The 17,960-nt window shown below is 37.5% G+C and overlaps 2 protein-coding genes across 3 annotated transcripts; both read right to left on the bottom strand.

Annotated features, from left to right (window-relative positions):
- Positions 1-130: 130 nt before the first annotated feature.
- On the bottom strand, positions 131-7,674 carry LOC103703187 (COP9 signalosome complex subunit 8-like). Of its 2 annotated transcripts, XM_008785958.5 has the most exons (5): positions 7,082-7,641; positions 6,880-6,959; positions 6,597-6,778; positions 5,489-5,596; positions 131-980 (listed from the first exon to the last, which is right to left on the bottom strand). In XM_008785958.5, the coding sequence occupies exons 1-5, from the start codon at positions 7,166-7,168 to the stop codon at positions 841-843; spliced, it is 597 nt and encodes a 198-aa protein (XP_008784180.3). In that variant the 5' UTR covers positions 7,169-7,641; the 3' UTR covers positions 131-840. The 2 variants fall into 2 exon arrangements, with proteins under 2 accessions (XP_008784180.3, XP_088566020.2); XM_088709894.2 differs by lacking the exon at positions 5,489-5,596 and having other exon boundaries at positions 7,082-7,674.
- A 116-nt stretch (positions 7,675-7,790) lies between these two features.
- LOC103703188 (uncharacterized) lies at positions 7,791-16,316 on the bottom strand. The gene is made up of 13 exons (XM_008785960.6): positions 15,542-16,316; positions 15,241-15,319; positions 15,069-15,125; positions 14,529-14,596; positions 13,534-13,750; positions 11,278-11,364; positions 11,133-11,207; positions 10,950-11,033; positions 10,660-10,724; positions 10,385-10,574; positions 10,232-10,311; positions 8,685-8,799; positions 7,791-8,272 (listed from the first exon to the last, which is right to left on the bottom strand). Exons 1-13 carry the CDS (start codon positions 16,120-16,122, stop codon positions 8,216-8,218), a joined length of 1,755 nt encoding a protein of 584 aa, XP_008784182.4. The 5' UTR covers positions 16,123-16,316; the 3' UTR covers positions 7,791-8,215.
- Between the last annotated feature and the right edge of the window lie 1,644 nt (positions 16,317-17,960).

Raw genomic sequence — 17,960 nt, 5'->3', positions numbered from 1 at the left:
TTTGCTAGATTTGTATTTGACCCTGTTTTATAACTCGACGACATTCTAATGCTTTCTTCTTCTTTTTTTCACATTACCAGTTCCTTCTTTGATCTGAACTTGGGTAGAACGTGTACATCTGTGTATGATGTATTAATAATGATATTTATTATTATAACATTGTATGATCTTATATTTATATTTATCATACTACAACATTGTATTATAATGAGGTGAAGCCCGTGCTCGAGATGGCGAGTAGCATCCCTCTGATCAGAGAATCACCCCTCCCCTTTCCCCTGCTCCATCTTTCAAAATCTAAAGAATTTATGAGAAAATGATCATGATGCATGTCTCAAATTATATTCGACTGCCAGAACTGCCTCTGTTGTCGTTCCTATTGTCCCCTGCATTTCTTTTATCTGCACGGTCCCTTTTGCTCATGGGGTACGGTAAACAATGCTCCGATAATAAGTTTCCACGCAAGCTAAAAACAGAAAGCATTTTGGGAGTACTTTGCAATGTGAGGAAGATTACAGTCATCCACCTTCATTCATTTTGGGTATGCCTATCTTAGATTCAACTTCCAAGTCCAAAATAACTTCGGTCCGACATGCATCATGCTCGCATTGCAATGTTGGTGCAATATATCTAGTTTCTAACGGAGCCATTAAGACAAGCTTTTAATTTGACCATTATAAGGCAGCCCAGTAGCACATGGCAGCAACAACCATTACCGAACCCTCATCATCTGAGCAGAATCAGAGCATGCTTCCTTAAATTGCTCCCAAAAAATCCAATGGATATCCACAATTTGACTAACAGCAGTGAAGGAAAAAACTCTTTAAAATGCAAAGGAGATCAGTGCTCCAGGTGGAAAACAAATTCTGTCAAACGCTGGAGTTTGCTAGGGTCTAACTTCTGCTCTATAGTGATCTTTGGCTTCCTAACAGTCAGCATCTGCGAAGATGAATCCAAAGTCCAACCTTGCTGCAGCGCATCTGCACGTACCAGCCACAGAAAGTAAGGTATCAGGAGAAATAATACAAAACCTTAACTCTTAGGGCACTTGAATCAATTAGCTATTTAAAGAAAGGCGTTCTGAGGTGATTTGAGATGCCATACAAGGATGGCAAATCAAGATGGCATGAAACTGTCTTCTATAGAAGTTCATATTACATTGCGTAGACAAGGCTTTCCAAGATCCAAACATAAGGCATGATACACAAAGTATCCAGATTTGTCAGATTGGAGGTGTCGTGTCTCTAACACTCATTAGCAGGGGGCAGGGGTGACAGTCCTTGCCTGGGACCTGCAAACCCAATGCAAACCCGTTTGGGAATTACCAGGCTTGGCTTTGCCATAAACAGGGTTGGGTCAACATGATTATTTATGACCTAACCCAGACCCATTTAACCCAAAGCTAACCTGTTAGAGTCTATGTTTTAAGAGGTTACACTATCAAATCAGGTTATCTGTGTCAGTTTAACTGTTTAACTGTGCCATCATAGACCCAACCCAACTTGGCCTGCTTATATTAAACAAGTTACATTGGTTGGATCATGTTTCTTGTTTAGGTATCGATATTTGACTCATTTATTGAACAGCTCAGGTTTGAATTGACAGTTCTCTTAAAACTAGCTAAGTTATAATGCAAGTTGTCATTAAAGACGACGTTGGACTTCAAACATTGCAACTAAACTCTAAAATTTCACAAAGGTTGAAAATTCATAATCTAATCATTTTTATTTAAATGAATAGTATTTAACATTTTTTAACTAATAGTATAAATACGTCATAAATAACTAACCAAAAGCATAATTTTATGACATATTCAGTTAGCCAAGTTGCAACATTATTATATTAATACAAGAGAAATTCTTATCCTTTATGTTAATGTTAATCAAAGTCTATATCCAACTAACAAAATACCTAGCTGTAACTTGACATAACATTATTGTAAATGACCATCCACATTGAACTTGACTCTGCTATTTTCAATCCCAACAAGCTTTGGAACATTTTATATCCAAATCTTCAATTGCAAGTCCAACTTTCAAATTGGACCTTGTTTAGGCTATATTGCATCCAATCTAAGACCTATTAGAAATTTTTGGATTAGCTTAGTGGGTCAAGACTAAAAAAGCTGCGCAATTTAACATTAGATTTAAGATTTTCTAACCAACAGAGAATAGCTGAATCTAATCTGACATAATATGAACAAGAGAAGCACAAACATGACCCAAAGATTGGCTCATAATTAAAAAAGAAAGAAAGAAAGATTTATGGAGAAGTGGGAATAATCTTGCATAAATAATGGATAGCTAATCTGCATGAGTCATAGACACCTTTAAATCAAACGAATCACTAACCCCATAAATATCATATATATCGCTTGTGGGACATCTTTGACATTGAAGGGGGTCTAGACTGAGCTTTGGTTGTGGGAAGAAGAAAATATGTTTTACAATTTATATACCACTATTCTATTGTAGGACCTCAAAAAAGTTCATATCTAATTCAAGGAAAGTCAACAGAAAAATAAAAGAAGTTGGAGAGTACTCTCGAAAAAACAAAAAAGCAGTCAGGATTTTCTACCCCCGTGTCAGTCATAGTTTGGATATATATGCTTCCCTATAAGTCGCTGCTGTATCTGCTGGTGATTGTGATCTCCAAGCTGCCTGGTAATCTACCTGTTCACATGGTTGGCCTATGAAGTTTGTGGTGATCTTTCTTTAATCCCTCTTTTAAGGTCTCTCCCTGCTTCTCTTTGGGAGTATTCCAAAACATCCAAACTCCATTTTTTTTCACAATGACATTTAGATTCAGCGAACATCTACTTTTAGTTTAATCAGGCATGTTCTTGTTATGGCCTTATCTTTTGCATGCTTTCTCTCTCAAATTCTAATTTCACTTCTAATTTTCATGTTTAAGAAGATCCATCAAGCAGCTACATTTTTATTCCTGGTTTACTGTGATGCACATGGCTAGTGCTCAGCAATTATAATGCATTTCAACAAGATTAAAGAAGCCTTATGTAAAACTGTTTTCTTTTAGAATTTTTATTATCAATTTCTGCTTGGTCGTATTTACATAAACAAAGACCAAAAAAATATAGGAACAATGATCTGTTTTTAATTAACTTTCAAGTTGCAGCTTAAAATATATACTCAAAACCTCCGGGACAAGGTTAGCTAGGCATGAGAACTTGGAATTTCTTTTCCAGGTTCCCTGGTTCTGGACTAAAAGCATGGAAGCCCACTCTTCCTTTATTATTGAAGAGAAAGATGGTCAGAGACATGGTCACACGAGTTGGGAAGGAACATAGGTCAAGATTAGGATTTGGAGTAGATAAAAGAAATAGGATGTCTTTCAGATTGGAATTGTGATGGGAGAGCTCAGAGAAAGAAGGATTTGGTGAGGTAAACCCAATAACAAGACTAGACTTGCCAGGCTTGAAGATGGTGATCCATCAACAGATCCAATGGCAAATAGCAGGATGGTATATGTTAATGGGAACTTTAGAGTTAAAGAATTAGATGGTATCACTAAACATATGAGTGTCTTCATGGGACAAAGTTGTTTGGATGGTTGATTTTCTACAAATTAAATCTAATGGCCACACAATCATCTCCAAAAGAAATTTATTAGTGCTTTGGGATAAGGGTATTTTGAGGATAAAAAGTTTAAAAATTTAAAAATACTTAAAAGTATTAATAAGGGTATTATGGGAGAGGGGTACTTTTAGAATAGGAAAGGGTATATTTTGTGAATAGGAAAGTTTTCACATGGGACATTGGCGCACATATATTTTTTAGGACAATACCTATGTCTCAAGTCATCATGAATCTGACCCACCCATTGCCACCCCTACTCATTCGACCCTTCCCACACTTATTCTACCTTGACTCAACTGGCTGACAGCCATTTCTAGTTACATATCAAATGCTTTGCTATTTGATCCTGGCATGACATATCGTAGGATTTGTGATGCCCGGCTGCTAAAATTTGCTATACAAGAAAAGCAAATCAGAGCATCAGGCATCCAATCTGGAAGTGAAAAGTGGCTGGTGGCAGCATTCAAGGTGGAATCATGAAGGGGAGTGAGAAAGAATAGAAAATGGATGGCACAAACAGAAGAAACACCTGCCTTATCTTTATAATTCAGGTGCTTATAAGCCAGTCTTAAACTTCACATCGCAGGTAGAGCTGAGAAATCTTAAGTCAGGATAACAACTGCACCGTAGCTTTTCTTCAGTAGGAGATTGGCTGATTAGATACTGCCATCAATATTAAGCAAACTGTATCCCCGAGAACTTAACTTTGTTGAGTTCTAACTATGGATTAGCAACTTCGAGGTTATTAACTCATAAGCTAATATGGCACAAATTTTATTTAAAAAGGCATTTCTTGAAAATGCAATCACCATATCTATGATTTGTCTTCATAATTTCAAAATTGATTGCTAAATAGAAGTTGAAATCAAATGGCTGGTTGACAAAAGATGATTTTCAAAGCGCTCAATTATTTCCAATAAACTTGCTTGCTTGTAAAAAGAAAACAAATGTTATAGCTACTAGTTTCTTAAACCATCTCAATGAAAAGAGCAAAAGAAAGGCATGCCACTCCATCCCAACAAAAATATGTTAGCATTAAGTGACAATAATAAAATATTGATTACATTGCAGAACAAACTATCTATCTGTACATATTCCAGCATTATGAAACATAGCATCACACGAAACTAACAAGAAGAAAAATAGAGTTTGGTTCTCTCACTCTCTCTCTCTCTCTGTGATGCATGCATGCTTGGTAAACTGCTCACTCTCTCATGAGATTAGTCATGATCCACTAGTAAAGTAAATAATGTGATTGATATTTATATGGGATCTTGGAATTAATGGATGAGTGAATTTTGATATGGAAAAATCTGTGCAGAGAAGATATGAGAGAGAAGGAATTGCCAAACCTACAATAACATGCTCTCAAGAATGGGTTACATTTATTTTGGAAAAATGGCAGATGTGAGTTCTAGTATAAATGATGTTATACAAAACATCAGGTCGGATAAGAGTTTGTCTCAGCAGCATTAATTGAGAAAGTTTGACCTCCCCCTCCTTTGCCCCCTATCCTCACACACACACAAAAAAAGAAAGGAAAAAACAACTCAAAACCAAACAGTTACAATGATAAGAAAAACTTTATAACAATCATGCAATTAGTGAAAAAAGCTTGATCCAGATTTTTCAATAAAAATGGATCAAAAAGATTTTCCTGTGCACTAATCAATCAGACAAAGTATCCAATTAGTGATGGAAGAAAGGCCGATAAATTAAGCAGCAATTAAGATCACAACACAATCAGACCAGCAGCACATAGGAATGAGCTGTAAAACACTCCATACTCAGATTGCAATGTTGCTTCATTTACATTTCTAGGAAGAAAAGTTCCAAATGTTAATCAAACACATGCAGTCAATTCATATGGCCAAAAGGATTTAGAAACATACAGTTTGTGGCATCATCCTCGCTCATTCCCACAAAGTGAGCTACATCAGCAACAGTAATTGTTGAATATGCAGAAGTTAAAAGCTGAAACATCTTTTTTGTATAGTTCTCTGCACCATCAGATATTGTGAAATCATTCAAAAAAAATTCTGTAAAAAACTTAAAACTTATATCTCAAGACATAGTTCAATTAATCATCAAGCGAATCAAGGAATTATTTCAAAAAAAAATACCTATAACATAGCATGAGCATATGTGTATGTCGGAATCTCATACTGTCACTAACCATGTGCACTAATGTACTCCCATAACCCACTCATGCAGGTAATTATATTTATGATGCACATGTTGATACAAGTGGCCAGAGAGACCAGCACTATGAAATATGCAGAGAACCAGCAACTGTAGGTAGTGCAGGGGCGTGTTCTCGTTATTGTTGTGACAAATCCAATCTGATTGGGAGCAGAAAATGATATATGCATTTTGTTTAGTAAGACAAACTCTTTTCTTTCTATCTCTTCCTAAAACATGACTGGAGAGAGTTACTGAGGAAGAAAACAAGTAAACAACTGCAAGGTTATAATCACATGATCCAGAGAAGCAAAACAGATTTTCACCAATTACACCTGCCTCCAAAAACTACCTGTCCACCAACATCCGATCAATCTCTCGTGAGGAAAATCAAACCAATGAAGTGAATTCATGAATAGGTGAACAGGTGATAATGTCAGCTTGGGTTACTTTGAAGAGGTAATCAATATAAGAAAGCATCTATTATCTCCTAACTATTGCAGTAACCATCATACTGCAACTTTATTGGAAGCATCTCCAATTGGGAAACAAAATAGTCAGTCCGCTGTAGTCCCTCACAACCTTGAGATGAAAGATTGGCAGGTTTGAAAAAGAGCTACTGTTGGTATTGGTGTTGAATAGCTCTAAGAGAGAGGATAGCAGTTTTGCAAGAAAAATACGGCTTTTTTTCTCAAGAAACACAAAAATCTAAAAATCTACAAAGAACCTTAATCGATGAACAGCAAACCAATCAACATCTTAACATAAAGATATCAAAAGAACTAGAACCTTGGTGAATGATATACGCTACATGCTCACCTGAGAAGATGGTGACGAGACCAATCACTTCAGGGCTCCACCCGAAGCCACGGATAGCGCCATAAACCCCGGCATAGTCCCGATTCCAGAGGCATTGCCCAATCTTCCAAGCAGCCACGAGCTCCGGCCGGCTCTCTTTGATCCTCTGGGGTATCGATTTCCACAAGAACCTCGCGCTGTTGCTGAACAAACCAATCATACAATCATAAGTATATCAATACTTAGAATCAAAAAAAAAAGAGGCAAAAAAGACGAAAATTCAAATAAAAAGGGGCCAGCTCACAGATCGTTCACATAGATGTGCCCTAGGAGATGGATCGCGTAAGGCCACTCCTCTTGGAAGGCGATTCCTCTCGAGGCAACCTGATCCAACAATTCCATTAAACATCATTAATTTAAGGACTAGGCCAAGAACTATTCGAAATATTTACCCAAAAAGAGAGCGAAAACCCTAGCAAAACCCTGGGGAATCGATGGGCTTCTACCTGGAGCATGACCTCGTCGCAGATGTCTGCAATCTTCTCGTACGATTTGGAAGCAAGGGTGCTTTGGAGCTGCGAGAGATCCATCATCTCTCACCCACCCTTTTTTTTTGAGGTAACTCGCTTTCTGCGATCGCTCCTCTTGGGCTAATAATAAGAACAGAGCACGCGGCGACTCATAAAACTGCCGACTTTTTAATAGGCTGGGCTTTGCTTAAGTTAAGAGGCAGCTACACCTCAATACTGCACCCTTTGAGTACACGCTCCCTCCCGTCCAGCTCGCTAATAATGATAGCGTTAATGTAGGTGTAGAAAATAACTTAAATGCTCTAATTTTTCTCACTCTCCTCTCTTTTATCTGTTCTTCCATCCATCTCCACCATTAGACGATGAAGCGAATGCATTAGCATCCGGCTTCAGGATCCATTGGGCGTGCGAGCGGAGGAGGAGGCCGAGGCTTGACAATGACCACCATCCTCGTCAAAGCAATAGTGGCCATAGGGTTGGCGATGAAGGAGACGTACGTAGGCTTTGATGGCATCAGGAACCTCGTCGGAGCCGAGAGTGGAGAAGGCAGCGCGTGGGCATTTTGACGGTGTAGGCAAGCAAGATGCGGGCATCACCTTAGCACCACTAGCCTCCTTGACGACCCCACTCTCTTAGCGATGCATGAGATACCATCATTCAAAAGGCATAATGCGATTTTCCATCGTTTGAAAATTAATTTATTCATTACCATGCAAATATATCCACAATGCGACCAAAAGCCACTATTCTAAGGAAGGTCTATAATAATTCACCAAGGACATGTCGGATAGCACAAATTCATTGACGATCTAATAGAATTTCTTGAACAAGCTGCTTGTAATAGAACTCCGGACTGCCTTTTTTTTCTTTTCTTTTTTTTGAGATACCTTTGACTAGGATCCTTCTTGCTCCCAATATTTCCGGAGAGAATCTAATAATCTGAGGTCCATTGACTCAATGGCAAATACAACCTCATTCGTCAACAAAGGTGGAGCCATTAAGAGCTTCGATTTCTAAATTCATCAGGTACTGTGCTTTTGCATGACCAACCACAAAATCACCAGATTACTGGAGTCATCAAGCACACCGCAAGCACAAGATTGACGTTGCCTAACCTTCAGAAGTTCGAGAAACACTCCTGAATATGGCTTCATACTCTTCGGGCCGCTGCAAAGAATGCAATCACGTAAGCTTGACAGCATATAATTGCACAGATACAACAAAGCAACTTGGGATAGAAAGAGGAGAACACACACACACACACACTGGCAAGATTCTACATATCAGCAATTTGAGTGAACTGTTTGTGGTATATGGTTTTGCTCGCATACAACCATTCTGGCCCTCCACCAAGAGCCAGCTGGCAATCTGAACTTAAGTTCACCTACATAATACTACCTCCGGTGCCATTCAACATTGGCATGGAATATCAGATTGACAGAGAAATTGATGGAATTTAATTCCTTAGAACTGTTGATATGATTCTGGTTTCTCCAGATCTCTTTCCACATATTAATTACTTCATTGTGTGATGGTAACGTTTCTTTTAATAACATTGTGTAACAAGCCAGACTCATACCATGAACGCCGCAGATATAGATCGCCGTGCATACCATCTCATGTGCATTGCTCGCACACAACTAGCAGCTGCTGCCACAGAATCAAACCTCAAATACACATGACCAAGGCTGTTCCTGTAAACATAAGAACCAACAAGAAAATATTTAGTAGCCAATGACAAGCAAAATAAAGCATGTTGAAGGATTTGTAATTGCTCAACACGATAAAAGGATACTGGTAACAAGGGATGCTATGTCTAAGCGAAGACCATTACTCGACTTGGATACAGAATTCACCTAAAAATTTGTGCGATCCCCAAATGGTTCGCCCAAAAACGATCCACAAATTAGCCCAATGTTTTCCCTAAAAAGGTCATGTGCTCTAGATGACACAAGTTTAGATAATATTGGCATCAGATTTCCATAAACATTTAATGATCTAAATGCTCAGTATAACACCTAAAACTATGACTGTTTTCATTATTGGATGTTTGCATCTCTCATTTCTGTTCAGAAATTCAGACAAAAATCTGACTCGATAGAACAGTAAACATCTAGGAAATGTCTTTCCTCTGATACATCAAAATTTGTTATCTCCAATTTTAAAATGTAAAGAATGTCATAGTTACCCATGTTAGAGCAAAAATAGGCTCAGAATCTTTGGACCGCAACATTTGTTGATATAAACACGCACACGCATACACATACCACAACGAAAGATGCATAACATGCATTAAAAACACAAGTATCTAATCTAAAATGACTAGAATCAGACACCAATTATATGTGCACACACCATATATCTAATCTAAACTATCAAAAACATCTTTTTGTGTGTGTGTTTGAGAGAGAAGGGAGAGAGAGAGAGGAGGGGAGGGGGGGGGGGGGTGTTCACAAGCATCCTCCGTTATTCTTATAACTGCCACCATCCTCTTCTGAACTGAGAATATTTAAGATAGTCTTCTCAACTATATTGTATTCCCGCACCAAACTCCTTATTCTCTCACAATTAATAAATATCACATGTTTCATTTGTTTCTTCTTCATCTCACATATCATCACAGACCTCCCTTTCTTTAATTGCAATTGCATTTATCACATTTGTCAATACTAAACAAGTTTATGGCACTGTTGGAACCCCCATTACATGTCCATGAGATATCTCCCGCATGGATAAGTAGAGATGAAGTGTAGAACTGTAAAGAAATAAAAGCCACCAGATTGAGAGAAGCATTCGATGCATTATCCTCAACCTTCACGGAAACTGGCAGTCACATTCACAAAGAACCAGGCATCCCTAAGAACTCAGGATTGTGTAACTACAGCAACCCTCAGTCTTGCACTTCTTTTTCCCGTCCTTTATATTTGTCATCACATTTCACACCCAGTTACAATCTCACTTGGACAAGGAAATCAGCCATCCATAAGTCCCTATGTCATAGTCATCTATAAACCTCTGTTTGTCTAATTGCCTAGCAAAGTGATGTTTGTAAACTAAATTCCACTGAGATAAAGTAAGATGGTTTTTATGCTTCATTAATCAAAAAAATGGGTTAAAAAAACGTACTTGTCCACATATATATGTTTAACCGGGCCAAACTTGGAACATTCTTCTTCGACTTCATCTAAATCAAAATCTGGATCCATCTGTAGGACAATTTCATAGTTTAGTATTTCAGCTAGAATACAATTGCCATGTATGCAGTAGTTTGTTACAAACCTCAGTGCCTGGATCAAACATATTCTTCAATATAACACACTCACTGGGCTCCCCTATAGCCTCGGTGAGAGGGGAAGCTAGTGTTGGAAGGACTGCAGACACCCTGACCTGCCCATTCATTGGCAAGCTTGAGGCCTGCTGATTTGGAGCAGCTCCATTAAGCACAGGCACTCCAAGTGACCCTGCAATACTGCAGAAAAAGGCTACACAATCAGCTTACATGAAATGATATCAGGAACCCAAAAAAAAAAAAAAAACTAGACATAGAAATCAACCTTGAGGCAGTTCCAGTTCTATCCAATCTCTGCATGAGTAAAGCTCTAGATTGAGCATTCAAAGACTGCATCAAAGAAACAAGACATCAGCTGTCTACTCATTAAAAGCATGTAAATTGAATTTATATTTTGATGCAATATGTGAAAATAATTTCACAAGTTTAAAATCAAAACAAACAGAAGAATATGCAGTAGTCTTAAGATCCAAATGTCACATAAAGCAATTAGCATAAAAAAGTCAGAGTACTAATCACGACTTTCACAGACCAATGTTAAGCACATTTACTCACCAAACAACCACCATCATCATCCTCAAAGTCAGCAGCATTCGCTCCAGCATCCTGCCCACCAACATGATCTGTGACAGATGATACCTGTTTCAACCATATGCATGTCTGCTAATTCAGAACAAAAGCAATCAAAGAGGAAATATCTGAAAAACATCATGCAGCATCAATTAAATGAGCGCCTACCTTGATGACCCGTCCTGCAATTTCCACCTTTCCATTCAAACTCTGAGCTGCCTTTGCATGTTCAACTTGAGCAAACTGAAGGACCAAATAGTATGTCAGCAAATATTAACTGAAATAACAGTCACTACCGAAAATATATACTTACTTGGATGAATCCATAACCTCTGCAGTGCCCCGTTTCTAGATCCACCGGTAGTTGGACAAGCTCCACTGGACCAAAAGGCTCAAAGACCTAAAAAAATGCATTTAACAATTCTAATAAACATGTTGGAAGCTGACATGAAATGTAATAAAATGATCAAGAGGCGATAGGCACAACTCTGAAAAAAAAATTAACAAGGCGAAGAAGAAGAAGAAGAAGAAGAAGAAGAAGAAGAAGAAGAAGAAGATGTCACGCTACTATAACTACATTCAAATCAAGAAAAGATAGCAGAACATGAAAACTTCATAAATGGATGACAGATTTCACCTATTAAAGTTACCTGAAGAGGAAATATTATTTAACAACAAGCACACCTGATGCATAATCCAAGTTGTGGGATCCATTTTAACAGAACTAAGAAATTCCACTGGACTTCTCAGATATACTTTTATGGAGGATAGAAGTAATGGATATCACCTATACATGAAAGAGCACAAAATATCTTCAGCAATTATGACTAAGCCCCATGATCATGAGGAATCTGAGTGGACATAACCTATAACCAGAAGAGTACAAATTACTCTTAGTGATCAGCACCTATACCACAAAAACATGAGTCTTATCGTATAGCCATACACTAGCTTAGTATTCTGCAACATGCAAATCGATGCCAGCGGAGTGAAAGTTATTGAGAATTACCAAAATAATGAATGGCCAAGAAAAATCTGCAATTTAACACAACCAGCATCCATTGAGATGATTCTTGCGAATTTATGTTCCAGAGCCCAGACTGATGTAAATAGAAAATATTAATATCCACAAACATGAAATGGTAATTGAAATTCATGCATGTTATACGAAAGAAAATTTTGACTAAAACATAAGTACTGATCCTGGATTATTTTTTCTTTAATAAATATAAATATTTCATAAAAAGCGAATGACACAACAACTCAAACCCAGCAACAAATACAATATTAGCCAATGATATAAAATTGAAAAGGAGGAAGTCAACAAAAAATAAAAGAACCTTGCAGCTCTTTAGGTAAAAATCTAGATACAGAAATGCAAAAAAAAAATGTAGGATAAAAATCAAGTTTAGGAAAGAGAAGTAAATGTACACTCTATTCTAATTATGAAAGCTTTATCATCCAATTTTCTATCTTACAAACTTGTCCTAAAATCTACATTTTCAGAATGAGCTAAAGACTAAATTGCATCCTTGTCAACTTAATTTCCACAATGCACCTCTCCTCTAGCTTGTTTTATAACCAGACAAGAAAATGATGGCATGTCAACCTCACCAACTGCCAGCTCATTCTCCAAAGTCTCAACCAATTGTCATTCAAGTAGACTCACAATCTCAACAATATGCTTGCAAGAGCACAACACTACAAGTATAATGTTTAACCTGTGAATCAAACCATAAGCCAAGCCTGATTTTATCAGCCAAATATCTCATTAAAAAAATGGATCTAATCATTCCTCAGCTGAACATGTTTCTTGCAACATTGTCAGAGTTACCAGGAGCCTGGTGGGACTGACATCCCAGAGCTCTTTGTCAATTTAATTTATTGAAAGTACATAAACTAAACTGATTTTCTAGATAGATTATATCATGAATAGACAGGGTTTTACAAGAAATAAAAATTTGTCAATAACCCATAAAGCCTAGGAGCACCGAGTGTATAAAACTTCCAAACTAATTCTTTATCCTTCCCCCTCTGACAACTGAGAAAATAGAATACCATTTATACCATGGATTGCAAAGTGAAAACAAAGTTATTTTCGTTTAGGAAGGGTGGTATTTTACAATTAATTTAATCCTAGTATGACAAAGATGGGGTCTTCTCTATCTGGTTTAGGCATATAATTTAAGTGACCTAAGAAGCATACTCTCTGGTCAAATCATAAAACATACGAATCCAATAACTAGAAAAAAAAAATCAAGCCTCATATTTTTTATTTTCATTTAGAATCTTTTTTTTCTTAAAAGCCATACTCGGGTTGTCCGTTCACCGGAACAGCTTCTAAAACCTGAATTTCTGTAAACAAGCACGTGGAACATTGAAGTTTAAAAATGTGCTCAAGAGCTTAAAAAAACATCGAGAAAAAAAAATCCCTAAAACTATCCCTTTGAAAAATCAAGTTGCCACAAATTTGCACATACATGAGCAAAAGAACACATAATAACACATTATGATATAAAAAAAATGTTTAAATTAGCCATATTTCAGTTTACCCATCAGCTGTATTCACCTGACGAAGCTGATCTTCTGTAATGTTTAAGGGAAGGTTTCCAACATAAATTTTTCTTGCAGCAGCTGCTCCTGTAACACCCGTCCCAGTAGAATTTGACTGAACAAGATTCTTTTCTGCTTCTGAAGGTTTGACCATCACTGGTTGCCCAAGAAGGAGTTGACCAGAAAGAGCTATTGCCATCGGCACTGACATTGCATCATAAAACTCGATGTAACTGTAACAACCCCAATATAAACAACAATAAGATGTTTGGCCATGCAAATAGACATTTCACCAAAAAAATGCAAATAGACAAAGGGTTCTCTTGCAATCAAGCAAGGAGAAATGGTATTCAATAGAAGTCATCAAGAGAAAAGATATACGCAACTTGAAGTGTATAAAAATGAAAAAGATTTACATGATGTATTAATAATCTTCATGTCAATATATCACACTAACATTAGTCAGAAATACAAGTTACACATTTTAACATCATGAAAGGGAAGATAGTCTTATGAAGGCTCAAGGACAGAAGCACTTTCGGCAGCTGGTAAAAAAACAAAGGTCTCGTAGAGATTTAAAATCAAATAGAGAATTAGTAGACAATCTAGAATTTTTCTACAATCTCTAAGGCTCGTTATAAACACAAGCTTATGCTTGAGTTTCAGAAATATGAGAACATAACGTACTACCATCAATAAAAGCAGACAAAGAAAGAGATTGTTTAAATGCTTCAGAATTGCTTTTGAAGATATGTACACCCACAAATATTTTCACATATAAGGCAAATATTGAATGTTCATCTAATGCCATAGACACTCTATAAGAATTAAAATGATATACATAAAATTCCCACAATTGGTTGTTATAAGTATCTTCTTTTTTTCTTTTATTAATCCCGATGCAGTTAATAAACATGATAAAATTAGGCAAGAGATTTGTACAAGTAAAAGGAAACATAGCAGTATTAGAGGTCATAAATGGGAAGCTTAAGGTACAGGGGAATCACATACCCTACTCCCTTTGAACGCCTTGAATTCCGATCCGAATTCCGATCCATAATCAAGCGGACATCCCTCACCTGGAAATTATGAATATTCAAAGTTGTAATCTTTACGAGAAGCAAAGAACATGCAGTGAAGCTGCCATATATGAGATGCAATGATATGTCTTATACATATGACACCACCCGTTAAAGCACAGAGTATGATCACTAATTTAGCTTCTCCATTCATCATCAGTAACCAAATAGCAAGTGCATTGAGCCACCAAAAAATAGGTATTGTATTTCACCCCAATAAAGGAGATGCATATTTACTGCAATAAGCAATATCTCTCAAATAGTATGCACCAAACAGATTTGAATGGTTAATTAAATACCATATGTTCAAAGATATAATATATACTAATATACCTTTAATTGCATAACATATATAGGTTCCAGGATAAATTTTACCTTGCAGGTGCAATGACATGTTAAAACATGCAGGATATAAACACTGGCATTTTGCTGATGTAACATTATTTAAGAACTAATAATATGTTTCACTAACCTTTCCAGCTTTTGAGAAGAACTCGTAAGCATCTCTTTCGGTCGCCTTCAAAGGCATCTAACATACGAATGAAATAAAAGCCAAATTAGACTACATGTGTGAAACACAGCAATTGTCAAAATTATGTGCACCATATTAAATATAAAGTCAAAATACTAGTTAACCTATATACCTGATAAGCAAAAACAGTCCTCTGGTCCCTTTCTGGATCAACTTCAGGTTCCACCGCTTCTTTTTTCTCCTTGAACCTCCTACATGACAAAAGAGATTTCACCATTAAAGCAGACAGCTCCATATCAATTTTTAAATAAATGCTTAGCTAATACCCTAATCCTACAATAAAGCAAGATAATTGGAGAAACACTATAAATAATTTACGAATGAAAAGTAAATAATGCTCAACTTAGACAGAAAATTAGCGCAAGAACAGATAAGCTTAAGAGAAGGTGTGAGAAAATAAATATAAAAAATACCTGCTCTCTTTTTCCATCATCTCTTTCTCGAGTTCTCTTTCTCTCAATGCCCTCTCTCTACTCCTCGCCCTCTCCATCTCTCTTTCAACCTCTCTATCATGCCTTCTCGACCTGCTGCTGCTTCTCCTCTCCGTCTCCCGTTCCCCTTCTCTCTCCCTCTCCCTTTCCCTCTCCTGTTCCCTTTCTCTCTCCCTCCTCTCCCTATCTTTCTCTCTGTCCCTCTCCTTCTCCCTTTCCCTCTTTTTATCTCTATCCCTCTCCTTCTCCTTCCCCTTATCTCTTTCCCGCCGATCCCTCTCTCGGCTCGGGTGGTCTCTATCCTTGTCACGCTCCCTCCCGGCCTCCCTGCTGCTCTGGTGGCGAAACTTTTCGCGCCGCGGCGAGCGATCCCGATCCTCGCGATGCACCTTCTCACCGTTCTGCTGCTCCTCCGCCCTCGACCGCCTCGACGCCCTCTCCCCGCTGCCTCCGTCCTTCTCGTGGTCGCCGCCGTGCCGGGAGCTCCGGCGCTCCTTCTCCTTCCGGATCTCAGCGGATTCCTCCACCGATTTCTCCAGGTAATCGTACTCGTCAAACTCCATTCTCCCTCGGAGAAGATCGAATCCAGGAATCTTGAAAACCCAAGAACCTTCGATCTCTAGAAGGGAGAGGAAAATCGAGCGCTTAGGCTTCGGGTTCGGGGTTGAGGGCTCGGAAATTAGCAGGGGTGATGGACGACGGAAGCCGTCAGAACGCGATGCTACCAATGTAGGAGAAATCCTCGAAAATGGATTGCGTGTGATCCGAAAAGCTTTGCCGTCTGATGATAAGTTGATGGATAACGTTTCCACGGTTAGGATCACAGCCAATATTCTAGAAGGGCGACCCATACCGAGATGAACCGTTCTAGGTTTTGTACCAAAAATGAACCGTTACATGTTTACTTTGGTCGAGATAAACCGGCCGGAGAGGTCCAAATTCCAAAATTTAAAATAATTTTATCATTTATAATTTTAATGGTTAATCATTAAAATAACTCTTGTAATAAGATATTAAAAAAGAGATTGAAAACTTTGATGCCATATTGATTATTGTTTTGGAGTATATTAGTTTATATTAGCCTGTCTTCAAAATATGCTACTACAAGATGTCTTCGAACTTATATTTGCTTTGATATATGAGATAAAACTAAAATCGACCGAGATGAAAGCTACGAACATAAGGTTCAACATTGTTCAAATGACATACTAGGCCTACATAATAAAACAAGCATGTTTATTCAGCCATGACCATCAAATTTGCAATTGACTTGAGCTGGTATTTATCATGTGCGATGTGCATGAAGAGATGCATATGCGTAGAGGACGTGATTATCCAGTAGCGCAGTAGAAATAGTTCATATTAGAAGCATCGGGACTCGAAATAAGGGTCCATGCATGATTTTCCCTTGTTAAAGATGATGACATGATTCTCTATTTCATTAAAGATATGGATTGCTAAAACATCAGAATTTTTATAATAATTTAACAATAACATGCATAGGTCTCTATGTTTGAACTCTACGTGTGGATTTTTTTCATATTTAAAGATCATTAAGTGATGAGCAATGAGAGTTCTTTCTATACAGCAAGACTCGGTTTTGGTCAATCCACACTTGAATAATCAGACAGGTTGTTCATCATCTTTGGATTGGCAGATGTCGGCAATTCCATGCCGACTTGGGTTTTATTGGAAGGTTTGGCAATTCCATCTAAACTGAATTAACCCTGTTGTTTCTTGTATGTGTCATTGAATAACCAAATTATGCACGGTTCATATGTTTTTTTTTTTTTCCGAATTATTCATGATCTGGTTCAACTTAATATATCCGATGGATCGATAAACCTGACTTAACGTGACATGAATGACAATTTGATGGAGTTGGATTTCAATTTTTGACCCAATTCTGATTAGGAAGGGATTCGATTGGGCCGAAAAATGAAACCCAAGCAGGAGACATTTGGTCATAGATCATTTGTTTCTCTGTTTGAAGCTGATTCTTCTGTTGTTGAAGGAGTGTGCTTTGTAATAGATTCTCCGAACTATGAATAGTACCCAGAGCAAGCACTCCTTAAGCACAATAGCAAATATGGATGACAACTTCCAAGACATAAAGGAGGCTTATAGAAAGAAGAATCGTTAGGCTGGATGTACAAAATAATACACAGATTTATTATATTTCTCCTGATTATTGCAACACACCACAAAGCAAAACATATCAAAAAACATTGGAATAATTATACCTCCCCACTAAACAAATAGAAACAAAAATTTCTTACAAAGAAAAGATATACAATTGCCTTCCCTACATAACATGAATACAATCCCTATAAAAAAATAAATGCCTTGAAACCAGTCAATCAAACACTAAACAGCAAGAACATCAGATACAGTGTCACAT

Source organism: Phoenix dactylifera, chromosome 13 (assembly GCF_051530095.1).
Source record: "Phoenix dactylifera cultivar Ajwa chromosome 13, Ajwa_hap1_PhDact_Kaust_v1.1, whole genome shotgun sequence".
NCBI lineage: Eukaryota > Viridiplantae > Streptophyta > Magnoliopsida > Arecales > Arecaceae > Phoenix > Phoenix dactylifera.
The sequence above is the reverse complement of the archived record's forward strand: the minus strand, read 5'-3'. Positions and strand labels throughout refer to the sequence as shown.